This window comes from Eschrichtius robustus, chromosome 6, assembly GCF_028021215.1.
Source record: "Eschrichtius robustus isolate mEscRob2 chromosome 6, mEscRob2.pri, whole genome shotgun sequence".
NCBI lineage: Eukaryota > Metazoa > Chordata > Mammalia > Artiodactyla > Eschrichtiidae > Eschrichtius > Eschrichtius robustus.
The window spans coordinates 81,450,501-81,478,100 of NC_090829.1; the positions used below are offsets into that span (position 1 = coordinate 81,450,501).

Sequence of the window (27,600 nt, forward strand, 5' to 3'; positions counted from 1 at the left end):
TCTGTCAGTTTTACTCTGAAAATGTTGGGACTCCTCTTCCTCTTCTAGTTGACAGCCAGCTCCACCTAGAGTCTCACCTTTACTCCTGGTCTGGGACTACTTCCTACCACTTAGGGACAAAGAACTGAATATACTTTTCGCTGACTGATCTTGTGCACTATATAGACCTTTTAGTAGAGATCCTGGGTCACTGAGAGCGAGGCCTGATCTCCATTTTCTCCCTTCTCCTTTCGGTCAAACATGTTCAGACAGGATCACTGGACCATACCAAGCCCATCCCCTCTGGTCCACTGCCTCACTGTGAAAGGTCAAAATGACAGCTCTGAAATGCATCGCAGAATGCCAATGAGAAGGGCTGAAGTGGCTGAGGTGGACTAGTTTGAGGTGTTCTGCTTTAAGAAACATAGTAAAGTGTTAGGGCTGAAAACCAGTGAACTAAATTCAGTATTTAATTTCAGATGTTATTGATAACATCCAAGTTTTTGATCACTAATGATATTGTTGACCCTTCAATATTTGGGTTATTTTGTTCTATCAACTGATTAATTATAACCTTAGCCATATCACTCAAAGTTTTCTCACAGGTTCACTGTAAGTTTATCAGCTTTTACCTAGTTTTGCCAGCCCACAATCAACAGAAAGGCTGCTTATCCTCCTGGAGAACACTTATTGAGTCTGGGCACTGGCACATTTTGTGGACAATTGAAGGAAAAACTAAAGAAGCTTTGAAGTTCTAAGTAGAGATTTTGAATCTATAATTATTAGACATGAAACTCAGGTATAAAAAAAGGGATTTGTGCATGATTGTTCAAACAGAAGCTTAATTCATTGCAATACACCACATAATTATACCAAATCGCCAGGGAAACAATATGAAGAATCAAGTCTGCTATAATGTTCAAATAGAAATTAAATGAAAGGTTCAGCTCACAAAAGTAGTATCAGATGATCATCTCAGTTATGATTGCTGGGCAGATACTCTCGTACCAGGTAGACCACGTTGAGGCTTTTTGCTTTTAAATACCAGTTCAACTGGCTACACATTCCACACGATGCAGACACTCTTCAGAGGATAAAGGTAATAAGGAAGTGACATTCTGCCTCTCCCACAGGTGTATACAGAGTAGTATAACATGTTTGAGTTTTGCTTTAGGTTAAAAGTCAGAAGAGGACTATCCCTCGGAATAGATTAAATCACTTCCATTAATGTCAGAATATAACAGGCAGGGTCAAAGAGGGAAATAGTAAAAATTTGTTGGAGGTATTAAGAAACAAGAAAAGAGATCTTACAACAGTTACCTTCCATTAAGAGAGAAAAAAGTGCTGTTACGAATTATATTCCGCACATTTTCCAATTGAAAATTTTATAAACAGTTTTGAGACATGATGGGTGTGTATGCTTTTGGGAACTATGTATAAATTGCTAATATTCTTTTCTTGATCCTCTCTGGGATTTGTGAACATGTTTCTGTTCAGTGCTTTGGAGGAATGAGTACTGAAATATCAATGCATGGATAAGTATATGTGCCTGTGTTTTTGTATGATGAGCCAGAGGTATCTGTAACTGTTATGTGAATTTTATGAAGCTACTCAGTAGATTTTTCCTTAAAAAATAAGAACACATTTAGGCAGAGTCACTACTAATGACCATTCAAAAATGATTTTTCAGAGTGGGAAACAGAACATAGTGTTGACACTGATGGTTGTAAACAGTGTTGAGGAGAGATTCATTCTTCGTAGGTTTCACTTTTCTTTCTGTTTTGTATCATTTCCTGTACCTGAGGAGAATGAAAAAGAATTTTTTCCACTTGCAATTTTGGTCTACTTGGAGTTACCTTATCTTGTAGGGTTAAAATATATAGACATTTAAAATACTGAAGTCCTTTTAAATTTTTGCTATCTTGTGGTTTTACATATTATCTTACTGTAAATTTAATTTGCAGGTTTCCTGACTGTTAAAGATGCTCAACAGATTGTCATGTAAAAAAAATAAAAATAAAAATAAAATAAAATAAAATACAGAAGTCCTTGTACTGACTTGGTACAAATAATTTAGACTTTGATAAGTCACGAATACGTGTTGTAATATATAGGGACACCATTAAAAATATTAGGAAGGTTATTAGGGCAGTGACCTTATTCTGTATGATACTTTAATTATAGATACATATCATATACATTTGTCAAAACCTTTAGAATGTACAACACAAAGAGACTTTATGTAAACCATGGACTTTAGTTAACAATAATATATCAAACCGGCTGATCAACTGTAACAAATCTACCACACTAATGCAAGATGCTAATAATAGGGGAAATGGGGGAAGGAGCGGGAGTAAATGGGAACTCACTGTACTTTCTGCTCAAATTTTCTGTAAGCCTAAAACCATTCTAAAAAATAAAGTATATTAATTTTTAAAAATCACCCCAATGTGAAACCAAAAAAGAAAAAAAAGATTAAGAGAGTGTAACTTCTAAATAGAGAGAAAAATGGAACAATAAAAGAAGATAAAAAGTAGAGGAAAAGAAACAAAGCAGGCAGGACAAATAGCATATGGTAGGACAATAGATTTAAACCCAAATATATCTTTAATAACATTAAATATAAAGGGACTAAATGCTCCAATTAAAAACTTATCAGATTTGAATAATTATAAAAATTATAATGCATGCTATATATAAGAAAGATATCTAAAAGACAAGGACAGAGTAAAGTTAAAAATAATAAATATATACCATTTAAATATTGACTAAAATAAATCTGGTATAGCTATAACAATATTGAAAAGAGTAGAGTTCATGTTATACCTTTTAATGATAAAAAATCAATTTACCAGAAAAATATAAGAATTCTAAATTCATACGCACCTAATAGCCTCAATTACATATACACAGCGTAAATTGACAGAACTATAGGAGATAGGCAAATTCACAATAATATTGGATGACTTAAACAACATGTTTAGCAAACCTGATCTAGTGGGTATATTTAGACACTTCCCAATAATTGCAGAATAAATATTTTTTCAATCCCAATTAATTCATTCATGGCAATTAGCCGTATGCTGCATCATAAAGCAAGTCAACACATTTCAAAGATTTGAAATCTTGCTCTCTGAGTAAAATGCAATTGACTTAGAAATCATTAACCAAAGGGCAACTAGATATCTAATATTTGATAATTTATATAATCTAATGTCAAAAAATCCATAAGTTGAAGAAGAAATCATAATGAAAAGTAGAGACTATTTTGAATTAAATAAACTAAAAACATCACACACTTAAATTTATGTGATAAAACCCATATGCATATATTATATATTAAAAAGGAAGATCTGCTTCCTATATGCAAGAGTAAGCAATAAAAAAAAATGAATTCTGCAAATAACAGCTATGTATTCATGGATAAAATACAACCCCCTCCCCCACAAAAGAAAAACCCCACAAACCGAAACAAAACAAAAAACCTCACAGCTACCTGAAGGTTCTGGAGACTAAGCAAAGACAGGCAGATTTTGGAGAGGAGTCTAAACTTAGAGCAAGTGACCAAATGGAGCGAATTTCTCATTTTTTGTAATTTTGACCCAATGACAGTCATGACTCACAGACATAGCTATGGCTGCACAAGAATGCCTCAAACTGTGACAGAAAGCCCACTGTCTTTCTGGATGGAAAAATTACAGGAAGTAGACTGGTCAAATATGGCTAGATGCTGAAGAGTGAGGGGAAATCCTAGAAGAGGGAAGGAGATTCCTTAATTCTGTGCATGAACTCTGCACAAGCCTGAGGTTGACTTCTGAATCATGCATTCATAGGACAGATTCAAAGTAGCAGTAGGCTTAAGGAAGTGACCTGAGCTATGACCACAGAAGGCAAGAGAGAGAGCTTACAATTCAAATCTAACCATGTTAGCTGCCAGCTAAAACAAAAACGACACCATCACTTGTCAGAGGAGTATGACAGAACTCAAGTCTACACAGCATAATATTCACAATGTTAAGGATACAGTTGAAATTATCCTAGTTATAGAAAACCAAGAGAATGCTACTCATTTTAAATAGAAAAGATAACTTTAACTTCTTCCTTTCTGATTTGGAAGCCTCTTATTTTTTATTTAAAAAATTTTATTTGTCTGTTTGTTTATTTATGTCTAATTGCTCTGGCTAGGACTTCCAGTACTATGTTGAATAAAAGTGGCAAGAGTGGGCATTTTGTCTTATTCCTGACCTTAGAGATAAAGCTTTCAGGTTTTTACCACTGAGTGTGATGTTGGCTGTGGGCTTTTCATATATGGCCTTTATTATGTTGAGGTAACCTCCTTCTCTCCCTAGTTTGTTGAGTTTTTATCATGAAAGGGTGCTGAATTTTGTCAAATGCTTTTTCTAGATCTCTTGAGACAATCATGTAATTTTTGTCCTTTATTCTGTTAATGTGGTGTATCACATGAATCGATTTTCATATGTTGAACGATCCTTGCATCCCAGGGATAAATCCAACCTGCTCATGTGGTATGATCTTTTTAATGTGCTGTTGGATTTGGTTTGCTAGTATTTTTGTTGAGGATTTTTGCATCTATATTCAACAGGAATCTTGGCCTGTAATTTTCTTTTCTTGTGTCTTTGTCTCTGGTATCAGGTAGTGCTGGCCTCACAAAATGAATTTGAAGTGTTCCCTCCTCTTCAATTTTTTTGGGAAGATTTTGAGAAGAATTGATATAAATTCTTCTTTAAATGTTTGATAAGAGTTCACCATGAAGCCATCTGGTCCTGGGCTTTTTCTTTGTTGGGAGGTTTTTGGTTACTCAACCTCCATGCTAGTTAAAGGTCTATTCAGCTTTTTTATTTCTTTATGACTTAGTCTTTTTTTTTTTTAACATCTTTATTGGTATAATTGCTCTACAATGGTGTGTTAGTTTCTGCTTTATAACAAAGTGAATCAGCTATACATATACATACATCCCCATATCTCCTCCCTCTTGCGTCTCCCTCCCACCCTCCCTTTCCCACTCCTCTAGGTGGTCACAAAGCACTGAGCTGATCTCCCTGTGCTATGCGGTTGCTTCCCACTAGCTATCTTTTTTACATTTGGTAGTGTATATATGTCCATGCCACTCTCTCACTTCATCCCAGCTTACCCTTCCCCTCCCTGTGTCCTCAAGTCCATTCTCTACGTCTGCGTCTTTATTCCTGTCCTGCCCCTAGGTTCTTCAGAACCATTTTTTTTTTTTTTTTTTAGATTCCATATATATGTTATGACTTAGTCTCGGTCGGTTGTATGTTTCTAGTAATTTATCCATTTCTTCTAGGTTATCCAGTTTGTTGGCATATAATGAATTGTTCATAGTATTCTCATAATCTTTTTTATTTCTGTGGCATCAGTTATAATGTCTCTTCTTTCACTTCTGATTTTATTTGAGTTGCCTCCCTTTTTTGTCTAGCTAAGTGTTTGTCAATTTTGTTTATCTTTTTTTTAAAAAAAAACTCTTGGTTTCATTTTTCTATTGTTTTCCTATTTTCTATTTCATTTATTTCTGCTCTAATCTTTGTTATTTCCTTCCTTCTTCTGACCTTGGGCTTAGTTCTTTCTTCCTTTCCTACCTCCTTGAGGTGTAAAATTAGGTTATTTGAGAGATTTCTTTTTTAATGTGTTTATTGCTATGAAATTCCTTCTTAGAACTCTTTTTGCTACATTCAATAAATTTTGGTATGTTGTGTTTTCATTTTCATTTGTCTTGAGGTATTTTCTAATTTCCTTTTTTATTTTTTTAATTGAATGAAAGATTCTTTAAATTCTATAGTGCTTTACAATTTTCAAAAGTTTCACACACATGATTTCATATAATCCCAAAATAACTCTTTCTCCCCCACCCATGTATTGTCCCTCCCCACTTCTCACTCCCCACTGGTAACCACAAGTTTATTCTCTATATCTATGAGTCTGCTTCTTTTTTGTTTTATTCACTAGTTTGTTGTATTTTTTAGATTCCACATATAAGTGATATCATAGAGTCTTTCTCTGTCTGAATTATTTCACTTAGCGTTATACCCTCCAAGTCCATCTAGATTGCTGCAAAGGGCAAGATTTCATTCTTTTTTTTTTTATGGCTGAGTAGTATTCCATTGTATATATACCACATCTTCTTGATTCATTCACCTGTTGATGGACACTTAGTTTGCTTCCATATCTTGGCAATTGTAAATAATGCTGCTGTGAACATTGGGTGCATGTATCTTTTCAAATTAGTGTTTTTGGTTTTTTTTGGATGTATATCCAGGAGTGGAATTGCTGGGTCATATGGTAGTTCTATTTTTAGTTTTTTGAGATACCTCCGTACTGTTTTCCACTGGCTGCACCAATTTACATTCCCACCAACAGTGTACAAGCATTCCCTTTTCTCCACATCCTTGCCAACATTTATTTGTCTTCTTTTTGATGATAGCCATTCTGACAGGTGTGAGGTGATATCTCATTGTAGTTTTGATTTGCATTTCTCTGATGGTTAGTGATGTTTTCATGTGCCTGTTGGCCATCTTCATTCCCTCTTTGGAAAAATGTCTATTCAGTTCTTCTGCCCATTTTTCAATTGGGTCGTTTCTTTTTTTGATGTTGAGTTGTATGAGCTGTTTATATATGTTGGATATTAACTCCTTATTGGTCATATCATTTGCAAATATCTTCTCCCATGCAGTTGGTTGTCTTTTCGTTTGAGGTATTTTCTTTCTTTCTTTCTTTTTAAAAATAAATTTATTTATTTATTTTTATTTATTTATTTTTGGCTGCATTGGGTCTTTGTTGCTGTGTGCAGGCTTTCTCTAGTTGTGGTGAGTGGGAGCTATTCCTCACTGCAGTGCACAGGCTTCTCATTGCGGTGGCTTCTCTTGTTGCGGAGCAGGGTTCTAGATGCGTGGGCTTCAGTAGTTGTGGCAGGTGGGCTCAGTAGTTGTGGCTCACGGTCTTAGTTGCTCCGCAGCATGTGGGATCTTCCTGGACCAGGGCTCAAACATGTCTCCCCTGCATTGGCAGGCAGATTCTTAACCACTGCGCCACCAGGTAAGTCCCAGCATGTGAGGTATTTTCTAATTTCCTTTCTGATTTCTTCTTTGACCCAATGGTTGTTCAAAATTAGAAAGGAAAAAGTAAAATTGTTCCTGTTTGCAGATGACATGGTCTTATAAAAAGCTCTAAATACTCCACTAAAAAAACTGGTAGAACTAATAAATGAATTAGATACAGTTGTAGAATACAAAATCAACGTACAAAAATCAGTTGCTCCTCTATAAACTAATAGCACACTATCTGAAAAGGAAATTAGGAAAACAATCCCATTTACCATAGCACCAAAAAGAATAATATACTTAGGAATAAACTTAACTAAGGAGGTGAAAGTCTTGTATACTGAAAGCTATAAAATATTAATGAAATAAATTAAACAAGAAACAAACAAATGTAAAGACATCCTGTGTTCATGGATTTGAAGAATTAGTATTGTTAAATGTTCATACTACCCTCAAAAATCAATGCAATCCCTATCAAAATCCCAATGGCATTTTTTTTTACAGAAATAGAAAAATATTCTAAACTTCATATGGAACCACAAAAGACCATGAATAGCCAAATTAAGCTTGAAAAAGAAGAACAAAGATGGAGGCATTACACTTCCTTATTTCAAAATATATTACAAAGCTACAGTAATCAAAACAGTATGGTACTGGCATAAAGACAAATAGACCAAGGGAAAGAACACAGAGCCCAAAAAATAAATCCATACATATAGGAAGTGATCTTTGACAATGGTGCCAAGAAGGGGGAAATGACAGTCTCCTCAACAAATGGTGCTAGGAGAACGGGATATTTACTTGCAAAACAATGAAACTGGACTCATATTATGCCATACACAAAAATCAACAAAATGGGTTAAAGATTTAAGTGTAAGACCTGAAACTGTAAAATTCCTAGAAAATAACGTAGGGGAAAAAAATCATGACATTGGTCTTGGCAATAATTTCACAGATACAACACCAAATGCACAGGCAACAAAAACAAAAATAAGCAAGTGGGACTACATCAAACAAAACAGCTTCTGCACAGCAAAAGAAGCAATCAACAGAGTAAATAGGCCCTCCTACAGAATGGGAGAAAATATTTGCAAAACATAAATCTGATAGGAAGTTAATCTCTACAATATATAAAGAACTTCTACAACTCAGTAGTAAAAAGAAAAAACACTAATAATCTAATAATCTAAAATTTTAAATAATAAATCTAATAATTTTAAAATGGGCTAGACTTGTAATAGACATTTTTCCAAAGAAGACATACAGATGGTCAACAGGTATATGAAAAAACACTCAGTGTCGTTAATCATCAGGGAAATGCAAATCAAAACCACAATGAGATATCACTTTACACCTGTTGGGATGGCTACCACCAAAACAACAAATGTAAGTGAGGACGTGGAGAAATTGGAACCTGTGCACATTGTTGGTAGGAATGCAAAGTAGTCTAACCACTATGGAAAACAGTAAGGAGGTTCCTCAAAAAATTAAAAATAGAAGTACATATGATCCATCAATTCCCCTGCTGGAATTGCTCTATTTATCCAAAAGAATAAAAATCAGGATCTTGAAGAGATATTAGCACTCTAATATCCATTGCAGCACTATTCATAACAGCCAAGATGTGGAAACAATCTAAATGTCAATCACAGATAATGGATAAAGACAATGTGATATACACATACAATGGAATATTATTCAACCTTAAAAAGAAGGAAATTCTGTAACATGTGAGAACATGGATGAATGAGGACATTATGCTAAGTGAAGTAAGCTAGTCACAGATAAAAACTGCATCATTCTACTTTTATGAGGTATCTAATATGTAAATTCATAGAATCAAAGAGTGGAGTGCTGGTTGCCAGGGGGGAGGGGGGAGGGGAAAATGGGGTGTTATAATGGGCATAAAGTTTCAGTTAAGCAAGATGAATAAGCTCTAGAGATATACTGTACTCATTGTACCTATAGTTAATAATAATGTGTTGTGCACTCAACAACTTGTTAAGAGGGTAGCTCTCATGCTAAATATTCTTACTATGTTAAAATATTAAAGATAGGAGGACCTTCAAGATGGCGGAGGAGTAAGACGTGGAGATCACCTTCCTCCCAACAAATATATCAGAAATACATCTAAATGTGGAACAACTCCTACAGAACAACTACTGGATGCTGGCAGAAAACCTCAGACTTCCCAAAAGGCAAGAAACTCCCTAGGTACCTGAGTAGGGCAAAAGAAAAAAGAAAAAACAGAGACAAAAGAATAGGGACAGGACCTGCACCTCGAGGAGGGAGCTGTGAAGGAGGAAAAGTTTCCACACACTAGGAAGCCCCTTCACTGGCAGAGACAGGGGGGTGGTGGGGGGGAAGCTTCAGAGCCACGGAGGAGAGCACAGCAACAGGGGCGCAGAGGGCAAAGCAGAGAGATTCCTGCACAGAGGATCGGTGCCGACCAGCACTCACCAGCCCGAGAGGCTTGTCTGCTCACCTGTTGGGGTGGGTGGGGGCTGGGAGCTGAGGCTCGGGCTTCGGAGGTCAGACCCCAGAGAGAGGACTGGGGTTGGCCACGTGAACACAGCCTGAAAGGGGCTAGTGCACCACAGCTAGCTGGGAGGGAGTCCAGGAAAAAGTCTGGAACTGCCTAAGAGGCAAGAGACCATTGTTTTGGGTGCGTGAGGAGAAGGAATTCAGAGCACTGCCTAAACAAGCTCCAGAGACGGGCACAAGCCGCGGCTATGAGCACCGACACCAGAGACGGGCATGAGATGCTAAGGCTGCTGCTGCAGCCACCAAGAAGCCTGCGTGCAAGCACAGGTCACTACCTGCACCTCCCCTCCCAGGAGCCTGTGCAGCCCGCCACTGCCAGGGTCCCATGATCCAGGGACAACTTCCTCAGGAGAACACACGGCACGCCTCAGGCTGGTGCAACATCATGCCGGCCTCTGCCGCTGCAGGAGAGGAGGCTAAACAATACACTACTAAATAACCAAGAGATCACTGAAAAAATCAAAGAGGAAATCAAAAAATACCTAGAGATAAATTACAACGAAAACACGACGATCCAAAACCTATGGGGTGCAGCAAAAGCAGTTCTAAGAGGGAAGTTTATAGCAGCAATACAAGCCTACCTCAAGAAACAAGAAAAATCTCAAATAAACAACCTAACCTTACACCTAAAGCCATTAGAGAAAGAAGAACAAAAACCCCCCAAAGTTAGCAGAAGGAAAGAAATCATAAAGATCAGATCATAAATAAATGAAAAAGAGGGCTTCCCTGGTGGCGCAGTGGTTGAGAATCTGCCTGCCAATGCAGGGGACACCGGTTCGAGCCCTGGTCTGGGAAGATCCCACATGCCGCGGAGCAACTGGGCCTGTGAGCCACAACTACTGAGCCTGAGCGTCTGGAGCCTCTGCTTCGCAACAAGAGAGGCCGCGATAGTGACAGGCCCGCGCACCGCGATGAAGAGTGGCCCCCACTCGCCGCAACTGGAGAAAGCCCTCACACAGAAACGAAGACCTAACACAGCCAAAAATAAACATAATAAATAAATAATAAATAAAAATTAAAAAAAATAAATAAATAAATGAAAAAGAAATGAAGGAAACAATAGCAAAGATCAATAAAACTAAAAGCTTGTTCTTTGAGAAGATAAACAAAATTGATAAACCGTTAGCCAGACTCATCAAGAAAAAAAGGGAGAACACTCAAATCAACAGGATTAGAAATGAAAAAGAAGTAACAACTGACACTGCAGAAATACAAAGGATTATGAGAGATTACTACAACCAACTCTATGCCAACAAAATGGACAACCTGGAAGAAATGGATGAATTCTTAGAAAAGCACAACCTTCCCAGACTGAACCAGGGAGAAATAGAAAATATAAACAGACCAATCACAAGCATTGAAATTGAGACTGTGATTAAAAATCTTCCAACAAACAAAAGCCCAGGACCAGATGGTTTTGATGGCCAATTCTATCAAACATTTAGAGAAGAGCTAACACCTATCCTTCTCAAACTCTTCCAAAATATAGCAGAGGGAGGAACACTCCCAAACTCATTCTATGAGGCCACCATCACCCTGATACCAAAACCAGACAAAGATGTCACAAAGAAAGAAAACTATAGGCCAATATCACTGATGAACATAGATGCAAAAATCCTCAACAAAATACTAGCAAACAGAATCCAACAGCACATTAAAAGGATCATACACCATGATCAAGTGGGGTTTATCCCAGGAATTCAAGGATTCTTCAATATACGCAAATCAATCAATGTGATAAACCATATTAACAAGCTGAAGGAGAAAAACCATATGATCATCTCAATAGATGCAGAAAAAGCTTTCGACAAAATTCAACACTGATATATGATAAAAACCCTCCAGAGAGTAGGCATAGAGGGAACTTACCTCAACATAATAAAGGCCATGTATGACAAACCCACAGCAAACATCATTCTCAATGGTGAAAAACTGAAACCATTTCCTCTAAGATCAGGAACAAGACAAGGTTGTCGACTCTTACCACTATTATTCTACATAGTTTTGGAAGTTTTAGCCACAGCAATCAGAGAAGAAAAAGAAATAAAAGGAATCCAAATCAGAAAAGAAGAAGTAAAGCTGTCACTGTTTGCAGATGACATGATACTATACGTACAGAATCCTAAAGATGCTACCAGAAAACTACTAGAGCTAATCAATGAATTTGGTAAAGTAGCAGGATACAGAATTAATGCACAGAAATCTCTTGCATTCCTGTACACTAATGATGAAAAATCTGAAAGAGAAATTAAGGAAACACTCCCATTTACCATTGCAACAAAAAAATAAAATACCTAGGAATAAACCTACCTAAGGAGACAAAGGACCTGTATGCAGAAAACTATAAGACACTGATGAAAGAAATTAAAGATGAAACAAACAGATGGAGAGATATACCATGTTCTTGGATTGGAAGAATCAATATTATGAAAATGACTCTACTACCCAAAGCAATCTACATATTCAATGCAATCCCTATAAAACTACCAATGGCATTTTTCACAGAACTAGAACAAAAAATTTCACAGTTTGTATGGAAACACAAAAGACCCCGAATAGCCAACGCAATCTTGAGAAAGAAAAACAGAACTGGAGGAATCAGGCTCCCAGACTTCAGACTATACTACAAAGCTACAGTAATCAAGACAGTATGGTACTGGCACAGAAACAGAAATATAGATCAATGGAACAGGATAGAAAGCCCAGAGATAAACCCACGCACATATGGTCACCTTATCTTTGATAAAGGAGGTAAGAATATACAATGGAGAAAAGGCAGCCTCTTCAATAAGTGGTGCTGGGAAAACTGGACAGCTACATGTAAAAGAATGAAATTAGAACACTCCCTAACACCATACACAAAAATAAACTCAAAATGTATTAAAGACCTAAATGTAAGGCCAGACACTATCAAACTCTTAGAGGAAAACATAGGCAGAACACTCTATGACATAAATCACAGCAAGATCCTTTTTGACCCACCTCCTAGAGAAATGGAAATAAAAACAAAAATAAACAAATGGGACCTAATGAAATTTAAACACTTTTGCACAGCAAAGGAAACCATGAAGAAGATGAGAAGACAACCTTCAGAATGGGAGAAAATATTTGCAAATGAAGCAATAGACAAAGGATTAATCTCCAAAATATACAAGCAGCTCATGGAGCCCAATATCAAAAAAACAAACAACCTATTCCAAAAATGGGCAGAAGACGTAAATAGACATTTCTCCAAAGAAGATATACAGATGGCCAACAGACACATGAAAGGATGCTCAACATCACTAATCATTAGAGAAATGCAAATCAAAACTACAATGAGGTATCACCTCACACCAGTCAGAAAGGCCATCATCAAAAAATTTACAAACAATAAATGCTGGAGAGGGTGTGGAGAAAAGGGAACCCTCTTGCACTGTTGGTGGGAATGTGAATTGATACAGCCACTATGGAGAACAGTATGGAGGTTCCTTAAAAAGGTAAAAATAGAACTACCATATGACCCAGCAATCCCACTACTGGGCATATACCCTGAAAAAACCATAATTCAAAAAGATACATGTAGCACAATATTCATTGCAGCTCTATTTACAACAGCCAGAACATGGAAGTAACCTAAGTGTCCGTCAACAGGTGAATGGATAAAGAAGATGTGGCACATATATACAATGGAATATTACTCAGTCATAAAAAGAAACGAAATTGAGTTATTTGTAGTGAGGTGGATGGACCTAGAGATTGTCATACAGAGTGAAGTAAGTCAGAAAGAGAAAAACTAATACCGTATGCTAACACATATATATGGAATGTAAAAAAAAAAAGAAAAAGGTTCTGAAGAACCTAGGGGCAGGACAGGAATAAAGACGCAGACGTAGAGAATGGACTTGAGGACACAGGGAGGGGGAAGGGTAAGCTGGGATGAAGTGAGAGAGTGGCATGGATATATATACACTACCAAATGTAAAATAGATAGCTAGTGGGAAGCAGCCCCATAGCACAGGGAGATCAGCTCGGTGCTTTGTGACCACCTAGAGGGGTGGGATAGGGAGGGTGGGAGGGAGACGCAAGAGGGAGGAGATATGGGGATATATGTATATGTATAGCTGATTCACTTTCTTATAAAGCAGAAACTAACACACCATTGTAAAGCAATTATACTCCAATAAAGATGTTAACAAAATATTAATGATACATGGAAAGGACAATCAACAGATGTCAACTCCAAGATTATTCAATGCTGAGATTATGTGATAAGCATTTAAAACCAGCTATTGTAACTATGCTCATTGAAGTAAAGGAAAATACACTGGAAATAAAAGGAAACATAGGAAATCCCAGAAGATAAATAGAAAATATAGAAAAGAACCAAATAGAAATTTTAGAACTAAAAAATAAAAAATTCACTGGATGTGCCTATAGTAGCAGGAATATATATGACAAAGCAACTAGTAACTGAACTTGAAAACAGAGTTAAGGAGTTTTTTGATGAAAGGAGAGAAAACCTGAAAAAGATGAAGAGAACTTTAGGGGTCTGTGAAATAATATTAAAAAATCCAATATAAGGTTAATTTGAGTCTCAAAAAGAGAAGGAGAGAAAGAGAATGGGGCAGGAAAAATATCTGAAGAAATTCTGGCAGATGACTTACAAAATTTGGTGAAAGACATAAGCTTATAGATTCAAAAAGCTCAGCTAATGCCCAAATAAGTAAGTTCCAATCAGCATGATGATAAAAACCTCTGGAAACTAAAGAAAAAGAGAAGATCATGAAGGCAGCCAGAGGAAAATGACATATTACATAGAGGGGAATGACAATTTGGATGACTGTGGACTTCTCATCATAAATTATGAAGGCCAGAAAGTAGTGAAACCACATTTTTCAAGAGCTGAGGGAAAAAGTCAATTTAACTTTGTTAAGAACATTTAACATGAGATTTATCCTCTTAAGAAAATTTTAAGTGTACAACACATTATTGTTGACTATAGGTACAATGAGTGCAGTAGATCTCTAGAGCTTATTTATCTTGCTTGACTGAAGAGTCAATAATTTTATAAATAAAAAACAAACTAAACAAAACAATCAGGGAATACATGGAAGATCTGAATAACATTATCAATCTCCTTGATCTACTTGATATTTATAGAACACTACATCAACAACAACAAAATACATATTCTTTTCAAGTGAATATGGTACATTAACCAAGACTGACCATATACTGGGCCATAAAAAAAGTTTCAGTAAATTGAAAAATATTGAAATTGTACAGAGCACAATAAAACTAAACTGGGAATCAATAACAATGACATATCTAGAACTCTCTCAAATATTTGGAAATTAAACAACAGAATTCTAAGTAAATAACTGGTCAAAGAAGAAATCACAAGACAAATTAGAAAATATTTTGAATTGAATGATAATAAAAACATGACATATCAAAATTTGTGAGATGCAACTAAAGCAGTGCCTAGAGGGAAACATTTTTAAATGTCTATATGAGAAAAGAAGAAAGGTGTAAAATCAACAATCTAAGGTCTGACCTTTAGAAGCTAGAAAAAAAGAGCAAAGTAAACCAGAATTACTAAGAGGAAAGGACATGATAAAGATAAGCACAAAAAGTAATGGAAATAAAAAGATAATAATCAACAAAGTCAAAAACTGGTTCTTTGAAAAGATCAACAAAAGTGATTAATCCCTAGCTAGACTGATTGATTAAGAGAACACAACTCACATGAGAAGGATTCAACCTACTGTCCTTGGCTTTGAAGATACAGAAGGGGGACCATAAGTCAAAGAATGTGGTGGCCACTAAAAATTGGGAAAGGTCCTCAGCTTATAGCCAACAGGTAATGGGATCTTGGTCCTACAAACACAGGAAGTGAATTCTGCCAATAACCCAAATGAGCAGGAAATGGATTCTCCTCTTAGAGCTTCCAGAAAGGAACACAGCCTGGCCTGCCAACACCTTGATTTTATTATAGGTAGACCTGTATCAGACCTCTGATCTACAGAACCATTAGAAATTTGTGTTGATTGAAGCCACTAAGTTTGTAATAATTTGTTACAGCATCAAAAGAAAACTAATAGAATACCATACACAAAAAATAACTACACATGGACCATAGACCTAAGCTTTAAAGTGACGATGATAAATCTCCTAGAAGGAAACATAGGAGAGTATCTTTGAAATTTGGATTAGGTAAAGATTTCTTAGATAGCACTCAAAAAGTAAAAACTCTAAAAGGAAAGATTGATGAATCATATTTTATGAAAACTAAAAATGTTTGCTCTTTGAAAGACATTGTAAAGAAAAATCAAAGGAAAGCTACACAATGAGAGAAAATATTTGCCATACACTTATCTGATAACAGACTGGCATATCCAGAATATATAAAAACTGTTATAGTTCAATAATAAGAAAACAACAACCTAATTTAGAAATGGATTGAAGATTTGCACGTACAGTTCACAAGAGGAGATATATAAATGGCCAAAAAGTACATGAAAAGCTGTTCAATATTTCTGCTAGGGAAAGGCACATTAAAGCTACAATAAGATATTAGTGTAATGGCTAAAATAAGAAAGGCTGACAGATCAAGATTTGATGAGAAGAAATGGCTGCTTTCAGATTTGGGGCAAGAAAAGTATAAGTTTCTTTCTACAACATCTTGTTATAGCACAAAGCAATGAAGAGATCCAAGATTACGAGGAGTGTTAAAAGTGCTAGGAGTCATCCTCAGAATGTTCCCATTGGCTTCAAACAGTAACATTTGAGCATCATCAAGAATAATAACTGCAAGGGATTGAAATACACAAAACACATTTAAATCTATGAGTTGATAATAATACTAAAAACATGGGTTACCTTTAGACAATTCTATGAAAGATTTTTATTCTGAAAACTGGTAAATAAAGAGAAATAGTTAAGTATTTTCTCTGTTTTCCTACGTAATCTGTGTCTTAGGGCAACCAAATAGTTGATGAGATGTATTATGACCAATAAATGAAAAAAGAATGATAAAATTAGAACATCACCATTTTTCAATCTCTATTGAATTAATGGGTCAAGCAATGATCATCAATAACTTCTTACAGCAAAAAGATCATCAATGGCTGGATCATTATGCACCGACTTATGGAGATAGACAAGAACATTATGGTGTAGTCTTTATAAGACAAAAAAAATTGAACCTGAATTTAAAGAAAACATTAGATATAACTATAATCAGCAGTTTACAGAAAATATAGGGTTCCGAAGAACATGATAAGTGACATCATTAGAAAATAATCAGCAAAATCCAGACTAGGAAACTCTTCAGTATGAATAATCTGGTTACTTCAATAAAAAATACTGTAAAAAATATATATATATAGAGAGAAATGAAGGGTGAATCTTTATATAACCTTTATAATGTCCTGGATCTAATATATATATACATATTAGATCCAGGACATTTATCAATCAGTCAAAATTTATGGACCTTGTTCTGATGGAGTTAGAACAACAAAAAGTAGACAATTGGTGAAATACAGACAGTGACTTGTTATTTGATATTAAGGGATCACTGAAAATATTTTAGGTGATAATAGTATTGTGATTAGATTTTAAAAAATTAATTAATTTAATTTTGGCTGTGTTGAGTGTTGGTTGCTGCGCGCAGGCTTTCTCTAGCTGCGGCGAGCGGGGGCCACTCCTCGCTGCGGTGCGCGGACTTCTCATTGCAGTGGCCTCTCTTGCTGTGGAGCATGGAGTCTAGGTGTGCGGGCTTCAGCAGTTGTGGCGCACGGGCTTAGCTGTTCCATGGCATGTGGGATCTTCCCGGACCAGGGCTCGAAACCGTGTCCCCTGCATTGGCAGGTGGATTCTTAACCATTTTACCACCAGGGAAGCCCCGTGATTAGATTTTAAAGTCCTTACATTTTATAGATATGTACTGAAATATTTACAAATGACATTATATTATGACTAGGATTTACTTCAAGATAATCTGGGGGGGAGGAAAGGGAGTAAGGTATATATCAAATAAGATAGGCTTGTGGTAATAGTTATTAAATAGGAATAATGAGCACATGGAGAGTAATATACTATTCTCTATTTTTGTGTATGTTTGAAATGTTTGATAGTTGAAGAAAATTTTGAGAAATAAATAACATACAAGGAATCTCCAGCAAATATTCTGTCGCTTGAAGGAGAAGAGAGAGGAAAAAAAGGGATAGAAGCAATATTTGAAAAAAATGCTAGCTGAAAAAATTTCAAAACAGATGAAAAACATTAAAACACAAGGGTCTGGAACTTCTATTTCCTCTAAAACCAGATTTCCCTCTTGTTTGAAACAACTAAAAATGGACAACATATAAGAAGCAATGGTTTTCAAGATATCAGGCAACAAAGGATAGTGCTCTGTGAAAGTCAGGAAAGAAATGAAGTGAGCCTTATGACTGCTCTACCCTACTGTCTTCAGAAAATTTCCTAGCCTCAGAGTAGGGAAAGTGAACCTGAGAGGAACCCTGCAGACCTCTGAGTTGAGGAGATGGAGCTGAGATCCTGGGGAAAGCAAAGCAGCTATAGTTCACAGGACAGAGTGCCAGAGAGGAGAGAACTGCACAGAAAGAACTCTGGAAATCTGCAGAAGGTCCCCTTCAGGTAATCCCCTGTGTATAGATCAGTACATGTGTGTGAGGAAACTACCTGAGGCCATGGAAAGAACCAAGCCAGGAATACTGCCTATTATCACCAGTCAAACTGGAAAACCTTGTGATTCACGGGGCACTGGGTAGAGTACTCAGAAGGATTTTGCTTCAGTAGTGGGGAATACTTAGCCCTAGATGAACACTGTTCTGTTTCACTCTAAAAAAATCTTAAAGCAAAATTGGAAAAGATCAGATTGTTTCCAAGTAAATTAGCTGGGTCCTGAAATATAGCCCAAGAATATACATGAATACAAAAAAATCCAGCACCTACTAAGGTAAAATTCATAATATCTTGCACCAATCAAAAATTACCAGGCATACACCTATTACAATGTTATATGTCAATTATATCACAATTAAAAAATTACCAGGCATAAAAACAAGCAGCAAAAAGTTATTATAACTATATTCTCTTAAGTTCAAGAAAGTTAAGTAAAGATACTGACACTATAGAAAAGACACAAATAAACTGGGGGTGAAAACTACAAAAATTATAATGTATGTAATGAAAAATACACTGGCACTTTATTATTAATGGTACTGTAGACATTGCAGAAGAAAAGATCAGTAAACTTGAAGACATAGCAATAGAAAATATCCAAAATGATATAGAGGGGAAAAAAAGAATTAAAAAACATTAACAGAGCATCAGGGAGTTGAGACAACTTCAGCTGTCCCAATATATGTGTAATTGGAGCTCCCAGAGGAGAGGGCTGGGATAAAAAAATGTTTGAAGAAATAGTGGCTAACAAATTTCCAAATATGCTGAATACTGTAAGCCCACAGTTCTTAGAAGTTCAAAGCACCACAACACAAGAAACATGAAGAAAACTACAACAATACCACTTTAAGTAGGAGTGTAAACTGGTCTGAGTACTTTGGAAAACTTTGGGGCAGCAATCTTTTAACGCTGAACTTATGTCAATAACCTGTGACTTAGCAATTACATTTCTAGGTCTGAACCCAATAGAAATGCATGCACTTGTGCACCAAGAGACAAGTACGTGAATGTTCACTGCAGCATTATTCATAACAACCAAAAAACTGGAAACAACCAAATGTCTAACTCATAATAGAGAATACAGAAATGAAAAGGAATGAATAATATGCACAAGATGAAAGAATCTCACAAACATACTGCTGCTCAAAATAAGCCAGCCCCCAAATAGTACAGTGATCTGATTCCATTTATACAAAATCTAAAAAAAGTCAAACTAAAAGTCAGAATAGTGGTTATTTTCTGGAATAGAAAGGGTAGTGATTGGAAACAGGTACCATGTGGTATTCTGAGGAGCTGGTAACTTTCAATCTTTCGGTGGTTTCATAGCTCTATTTAATTAGTGATAGTCAAGTTGTACAGTTTTGATCTCTGTAATTTTCTGTATGTGTGCTTGAAAAGTTTTAAAAATGCAAATAAATATATTTCACCACATTAACAGCAGAAGGGAGAAAAATCATACAATCATCTCAATAGATATAGAAAAATAATTTGATAAAATTTAATAATTAATGATAAAAACTCTCAGAAAACAGACTATAAGGGAACTGCCCTAATATGATTAGTAGTATTTATAAAACACAATAAACACCATAGTTAATGGTTAAATAGGGAACTTTTTTTCTTTTTTTTTTTTAAGACTGAGAGCCAGCAATGTGAACCACTGTAGTTATTTCTTTTTTTTTTTTTTTAATTTATTTTTATTTATTTATTTTTGCTGTGTTGGGTCTTCGTTTCTGTGCGAGGGCTTTCTCTAGTTGCGGCAAGCAGGGGCCACTCTTCATTGCGGTGCGCGGGCCTCTCACTATCGTGGCCTCTCTTGTTGTGGAGCACAGGCTCCAGACGCGCAGGCTCAGTAGTTGTGGCTCACGGGCCTAGTTGCTCCGCGGCATGTGGGATCTTCCCAGACCAGGGCTCGAACCGGTGTCCCCTGCATTAGCAGGCAGATACTGTAGCTATTTCTATTCAACATTAGTTCTACTGGAGATCCGTAACCACTGTTCTATATCAGTGTTCCAACAGGAACAGCACTTTAAAAATAGAGAAATTCAAAGACAGTTTATTCAAAAAGGGACTATTTAAAAAGAATTAGGCATAAGGTAGTCACAGGAGATAATGCAATAATCCAAAGCTAGTAAAAACTGAACTAACTTTAGGACTGAAGGTCAAGAGGAGGGAACATTACTATAATTCAGAAGCAAAGAGTTATGTAAAGTAAGGTACCTTAAGAGAAGCAGTGATTTCCAGACAACTCAGGACAGACAGACTGTGGGGAAAAGGACAGGGGAATAAATCTAACTTCACCCTCTTTCCTCCTTCCAGTCTCTCTCCATGGTTTCCTACTGGCTTAACCCAACTGGAAGTCAGAAGGAATAAGAGCCTATTGATCTAGTCCCTATAGATTAGCTTCTCTGCAGGGTAAAGAAGAGAGGAAGGTAGATCTGAAGGGGCAAAGAGAAGATAAATAATACATGCAATAAGACAAAAAGAAAGAAAAGGATAAGGATTGGAAAGGTCAAATAAAACTGTCACTATTTGTAAATGATATGATTGTATATGTAGGAATACCCAAAGTATCTACAAATGCATGATTATAATAAATTGAGTTTAATAAGGTTGCTGCATATGAGATCAACAAAAATGAGCTATATTTCTATATCTCAGAAATTAGAACCTGAAATTTTAAAAGTTTCTACTTATAATAGCATCAAAATGATAAAATACCTATGGATACGCCTGTCAAAAGATATGTAAAACCTTGGACTTCCCTGGTGGCGCAGTGGTTAAGAATCTGCCTGCCAATGTAGGCCACACAGGTTCGAGCCCTGGTCCCGGAAGATCCCATATGCCGCGGAGCAACTAAGCCTGTGTGCCACAGCTACTGAGCCTGCGTGCCACAACTACTGAAGCCCATGCGCCTAGAGCCCGTGCTCCGCAACAAGAGAAGCCACCGCAATGAGAAGCCTGCGCACTGCAACAAAGAGTAGCCCCCGCTCACCACAACTAGAAAAAGCCCGCGTGCAGCAACGAAAACCCAACACAGACAAAAATCAAATAAATAAATTAAAAAAAAAAGATATGTAAAACCTTTATGCAAATCATAACTATACTGGAAGAAATGAAAGACCTAGATAGATGGAGAGGATAAAGTTTGTTTCAAGCTGGTATTTCTCCCCAAATTGATCAACAGAGCCAATGCAATCCCCCCCAAAATCCCATCAGTGTTTGCTAGTGTGTGTGTGTGTCTGTGTGTGTGTGTGTGTGTGTGTAACCTGACAAATAATTCTAAATGCTGAAATGGAAATTCACAGACCTAAAAACATCCAAGATATTTTAAAAGAAGAATAAGATGTGAGGACTTGCTCTGATAGATACTAAGACTTATCATGAGGCATTCTAATTAAGAGATTCTTGTAGTGGAGCAAGGATCAACAAATATACTATAGGAATCAAATAAAAAGCAGTGCGGAAAGTACTGTCTTTTCATATAAGGTGCTTGGTTAATTGGATGTCTACTTGGAAGAAAATAAAACTTGACTCCACCTCACATCCTACACAAAATCAATTGCAGATTGATTGGATATAAATGTAAAAGGCAAAAAACAAACAAAATTTAAAAACAAAATAAAACCAAATGCTCCCTCCCCCGCCAAAAAAAAACCCATAAACAAACTTCTACAAGATAATACAGGGACTAAGATGAGGAGCTTGGGCTAAGGAGAGACTTCTAAAATAGTACACCAGAAGTCATAAGATTACTAAATTTGACTATGTGAAAATTCAGAATTCCTGTTCATCAATAGATACATTTAAGAGATAAAATAGAAGGCAGAGAGTGGGAGAAGATACCTGCAACAAAGAGTTCATAACCAGAATATATAGAAAACTGTTACAAATGATTAGAAAAAGACAAACAATACAATAGAAAAGAAGTATTTCCAAATGGCCAATAAACAAATGAAAAGGTATGCAACTGCTTCAGTACTCAGGAAACACAAGTTGAACCTGCAATGATTTATTACCGTTCATCCATTAAGAAGGCTAATGCTGAAAATACTGATAATACTAAGTGTTGGGTGTAAGTGAAAAGGATGTAAGACAACTGGAGCTCTAAAATACACTGCTATTGGGAGTGTAAATTGGTACAATCGCTTTGGAAAATTGTTTGAAATACTCTACTAGAGCTGATCAAACACATACCTGACAATCCAGCATTCTCTCTTGTGGGTATGTACCCAAGAGAAATGTGTGTATATGTGCACCAAGAGACATGCACATGAAAGTTCCTAGGAAAAATTTTTGTAATAGCTCCAAGCTGGAAACAACCTGAAGGTCCACATCTATCACAGAATGGATAAATTGTGGCATTTCCTACAATGAGTACTATACAGCAATGAAAACGAATGAACTACAGCCACACACAACAGCACGGATTAATCTCACAGACATAGTTTTGAGAAGAAGAATGAACCAATGAGTCCCTACTACATGGTTCCCTTTATATAAAGTTTAAAAGGTTGACAAGCCTACACAGATATAGAGAACAAGCTAGTGGTTACCAGTGGTGGTGGGCAAACTACTGGGTGTAAGACAGGCTCAGGGATGTATTGTACAACATGGGGAGCAGAGCCAATATTTTGTAATAAGTGTACATGGAAAGTAGCCTTTTAAAATTGCATAAAAAATTAAAAAAACATTTTTAAAGTCTAAAAAGTAAAGCTTTTTGGCTCTAGAAGTCATGCTCTTAACCACCAAAAAAAAAAATAATAATAAATTTTAAAAATAGCCGACAAGTCTAAACCAAAGTGTTTCATGATTCATGTTTCATGGTAGAATTATAAGGAAAAGTGAGAATGTCATTATTGTAAAATTCAGAAATAGTCCCTTTGTGGGGAGTGATTACCATGAAGAAAAGAAAGGGGGCTTCTCGGATGCTGGCAATGTTTTAATTTTTTTTTAACTTGAATGGTAGTTACAGGTGTGCTCACTTCATGATAATTCACTGAGTTGTATATGTTTTGTACACTTGTATGTGTGCTATATTTTATAATGAACGGAATAACAAGCTTGTTCTTTTTTTCCTATTCCATACCTGGCACAGCATAAAACTCAGGGGGTCCTCTGGCTTTTCATAGACTAGGTTTTCAGTGATATGCTGAAAGAGAGAGAGAAAGGCATCACATTATGGTTCTGAACTAAAGCTATATGGTCAGGTTATACCTGAAGCAATCTTTTACATTAACCTAACATGTACCATAGCATTTTAAAGAAATTCGTATGTCTCTACATAGTGACCAATTATTTTCTTACTGCTGATAAGTTTGGGCAAATTAAGGTAAAATGTGGAGGGATTAAAAATTTAGGAATAAATAGCAATGTATATTTTTCTAGTTTCTAAGATCAAAGAGTTTTGGAGAAAGATTTTGAGAATTGTGATTTTGCTAGACTGAGAAATCAATAAATTATTTGTTTTGAAGAATAGTCAAAGAAAAAGTTTTGAATAAAAATTTTAAAACACTGTATGATTTTTACATAGAAACTTCCTTCTAAGGCATTTGATTCTAAAAGGTGAAAATGATGTTCAGCATTTGTAATAATAAATGAGAAAGAATATAAAAAACTTCAGAGACCCACTTCCATACGTTTTGCTGTTGTTGAATAACTCAAAAAATTATAATAAAGCAAGCAGAATTCTCACTTGCAGGGAATAACAATAGGGCAAATTTCTGGTATAAAATATTCTGGTCTGCTTAATGTACCCACGCTAATTAATTATTTCATATATGTTTCTACTGAACACATATTTATAACTAATTTTTCTGATAACAATGTTCAATGCATAAGCATTGCTTTTGTTGACAGATAAAGAAAACTACTTACAGAACGATTAGAATTCTACTTTCTACAGCTTTCATCCTTGAGTTTAATAATTAGTATTTCTTTGGTTAAAGCCAGAAAATCCAGCCATTAGCATTCTCCCACAAAACGACATTTTAAAGAAAGAAAAGGCATACAGCAGTGTTAATAAAGCAAATATCACTTATCTCTATTTTATGAGGAAACTGAGATTCACAGAAGTTACGTAATTTCCTCCAAATCACAAAGATGAGAAGGGACAAAGTTAGCTTGGAGCCCTGGGCTAACAGATTTTAAAATTTGTGCACTTTCCTCTATTTCCTACTTCTTTAAACTTAAATTCTTCCAGTTTAAATGCTTTCATTTGGGGTGGGCCATTCTTACTTACAACTTTCTAACCACAAAGTTACTTCATGTATATATGTCATTATATATGTATATATACCTTGCTGCATTATAATATTAACATAAAAATACACATGTCAGGAGAACAGAAACAAAAACAACCCACAAAACAGCAAAAACTTTATAAATGTGATAATATTTTATAATTCTGTATCGGCCAAGGAATGTCATACTTTAAAGAACATTCCAGCCCCATATCCTGAGGTCAATAAAATTTATAGTTTCAAGAATTAGAAGCAACTTTTAACTATGTCATTTTTCTCCTGAAGAATGTGGTTTCTTAGATGGTCACAGGTTGGTCATCTTTTGAAAGTATTATACTCCTGCCTGGAAAGTCTTTTTCTCTCCTTTTCAATTGCCATTATTTTGTCCTTCCTTCCTAGTCTGGTTCAAACTTTAACCCTGGGCCAAATTTTTTCCCTAGCAACCAACCTATCAGATCTCTAATTCCTCTGAAGGGCTTCATATCATGGTAAGAATTATTCATTTGGTGTTTGTCATTTACTACTTTTGGTTAATACGTCTTAATACACTTACTGACTCCTCATTAAGATTATATCCCTTTTATAGCAAACGCCCTTCCTTGTACCTCTTATAAGCCAGGTGAAAGTTGGTCGTTTACATTATAATTACTTTAAAACTCACAATTAAAAAAGAGGTTGAGAGGTTTACCTGGAATATTTGCAGAATGTGGTGTTTCTCCATGTATTGCAGTGAAACTTGATAAGGATCTTCATATACTATAGGAGGGAACCGCTTCTTAGAAGGTTGATTGTATGCCTGAAAACTCCTTCTTTCCTGGTATTCTGAAATATCAGCCTAAAATGGAAATATCCCCCAAGAGAGTCTTTAATGAATTGAAAAGCCCCAGGAAGTTTTGTTGCTATTGTTGCTGTTATCAGTGGAATCTGGTATTGATGGGATCTGAACACCAGGAATTAAGAGCAAAGACATTATTATGAGAGACCTGGCTGATTCTCCAGGCAATGTAATGCACCTTAAGTCCTGGGAGGTACCTTAGACATCTCCAATCTACTTCAAATACTTTTCCCTTCACAGAGATTTCCAACTGACTCCAAATTCCTTTCCTTTGGTAGAAGCCCAGAGGGGGAATGACTTAGTGTCCCAGTGTTAGCAGCAGAACCAGGACTTGAAACCCAGGTCTCCTGAATCCTGGTACATTGATCCTTCCTGAATGGCCTTACTTAGTGTAGCAGAGAAGGCAATCCATCTCTTTATTTCCCACCCTTCTCCTGCCCTTCCTGAATCCTATGGGTCACACATACCACAACATGTGCCCTCTTCCTGCATTCTGCCAGGCCCCGGGCTTAACCTCCAACCTCCCAGGGGGGTATCAAATGCCCCTTTAACCTACAGGCTTGGTTTCCACGGGTTGAGTTTTTTCTTGACTGATGATATAGTCCAATTTGGATGAGATGGAGGGAAATCTTTGGGAGTAGGCTTGGTCTTTCGTTTGGAAAGTACTGGTCAATCTGTGATCAAATGGGATGAATGCTTGCAGATCAGCTGCACTTTCAGTTTCAAGGGAAGCCTTGGATATGCTGCCATCTGTCTGGCCAGGCTCAAATTTGCAGGGTTGTACTCTGAAGTCAGCCTCTTTGTCTTCCTTGCTGTAGCCAAGCTGGTCGAATAATCTATCATCAGAACGGCTACGTTCTCCATAGTCAAACAGGTTGTCTTCTGTGTAATCATCCTCTTCTTCCACTAAGTCGTCAACCTGGTCAGATTCACTGCCAGCCTTGTCAGGGTCAGCAGCCTGGTGTTCAGCTGGTTTAGTAGCTTGGTCATACACTTTGCGGTGCGTCTTTACAGATGTTCTGTGTTCAACTTGGTCAGACAATCTATGATCAATCTGTTCAGAAGTTTTTCGTTCAACCAGGCCAGACAATCTACTTTCAATCTGTTGAGAAGTTCTTTGGTCAGCCGGGCGGGACATTCTGTGATCACTCTGCTCAGAGGGTCTTTGTAAAGATGGGACAGATGGTTTACGGTCAATCTGTTCAGAAGCTCTTCTCTCAGCCAGGCTGGACATTCTGTGGTCAATCTGCTCAGAAGCCCTTCGTTCAGTCTGTTCAGAAGTACCTTGTTCAGGCAGAGCAGACATCTGGCTGTCAGTCTGTTCAGACTCCACACCCCCAGCTTGGCTAGATGCCGTGCTGTCCATCTGTTCTGACATGCTTCGGTTAACCTGATCAGATGCTCTACGATCGGCGACATTAGCACGGTTGGATGCTCTGAGGTCAGCCTGATCAGATGTTCTTTCTCCCATGGATTCATATGCTTTGTGGTCAGCTTGATTAATTACGTTGGGTTCAGCCAGGCCGGACACTATCTGGGCAGCCTGGTCAGCTGCTCTGTGATCAGTCCGGTCATCTGCTTCCACTTCATCCTGGTTCTGCCTGTTGTCTTCCTGGCTGTCTGTGTGGCTGTCATTTGGGGACTTGGCTGTACTTTGGTTTTCCGATGATTCCGCCGAAGCCCCTTCTGGAGGCTCTTCCATTTTCTGCCTGGTACCAGACTGGTCTAGATTGCCAGACGCTGTGGGTGGGGCCCGGCCGGGTAGTCTAGGCGACCGTCGGAGCGCACGTGACAACAATACCCGCGGGCTTTGTTTGGACCTCCGAGCTCCAGCTCTTCCGGGCGCGCGGGCGGATGCCGGTGGATGCCGGGAGGTGAGCGGGGGAGCCCCGCCGCTGCCTGGGGAGGGGATGCCTTCGGGCGCCCAGCGTGGATGCGAGTGCAGGGGCGGACACCCTCTCCCAAGAAGTGGTGATGCCCGCAGGCTGGCGTCGCCACCGCCCAGTGACCGGGCCTCAGGGCTCTGTGAATCGGTGCCTTAGAGCGGTCCCCTCCCCGTTTTCTTACGGAGGTCCACAGCTGTGTGTGTGAAACAGGATCCAGCAGGTATCACTCGAACCAACAAAATGTTAGCGATGAACACGCGTCCAACCACACGAGGGCGGCAGACCTGAACAGAGGTTACTGTTGCCATCAACCAAATCCACGTTTCATCGGCTACTGTCTTTTGTAT

The 27,600-nt window shown here is 37.2% G+C and overlaps 2 protein-coding genes across 3 annotated transcripts in view; one reads left to right on the forward strand and one right to left on the reverse strand.

Moving 5' to 3' along the window:
* Positions 1-761: 761 nt before the first annotated feature.
* Positions 762-27,447, reverse strand: TEX55 (testis expressed 55). The gene is made up of 4 exons (XM_068546704.1): positions 25,924-27,447; positions 25,221-25,367; positions 23,380-23,442; positions 762-1,778 (listed from the first exon to the last, which is right to left on the reverse strand). The coding sequence occupies exons 1-4, from the start codon at positions 27,067-27,069 to the stop codon at positions 1,728-1,730; spliced, it is 1,407 nt and encodes a 468-aa protein (XP_068402805.1). The 5' UTR covers positions 27,070-27,447; the 3' UTR covers positions 762-1,727.
* IGSF11 (immunoglobulin superfamily member 11) overlaps positions 26,893-27,600 on the forward strand; it is a 195,591-nt gene continuing 194,883 nt past the window's right edge. Inside the window, exon 1 of one of the 2 annotated variants that reach the window (XM_068546708.1) lies at positions 26,893-27,473. The gene's annotated coding sequence lies outside the window, so the exon portion shown is untranslated. The remainder of the gene's footprint in view (positions 27,474-27,600) is intronic. The other variant, XM_068546706.1, reaches the window with a different exon arrangement.

Coding starts and splice junctions, on each gene's coding strand:
- TEX55 (XM_068546704.1), bottom strand. CDS start 27,069: ATGGAAGAGCCTCCAGAAGGGGCTTCGGCGGAATCATCGGAAAACCAA. Junction 25,368..25,923: donor AACCCGTGGAAACCAAGCCT/GTAGGTTAAAGG, acceptor TTTCCATTTTAG/GCTGATATTTCAGAATACCA. Junction 23,443..25,220: donor ACATTCTGCAAATATTCCAG/GTAAACCTCTCA, acceptor TCTCTCTTTCAG/CATATCACTGAAAACCTAGT.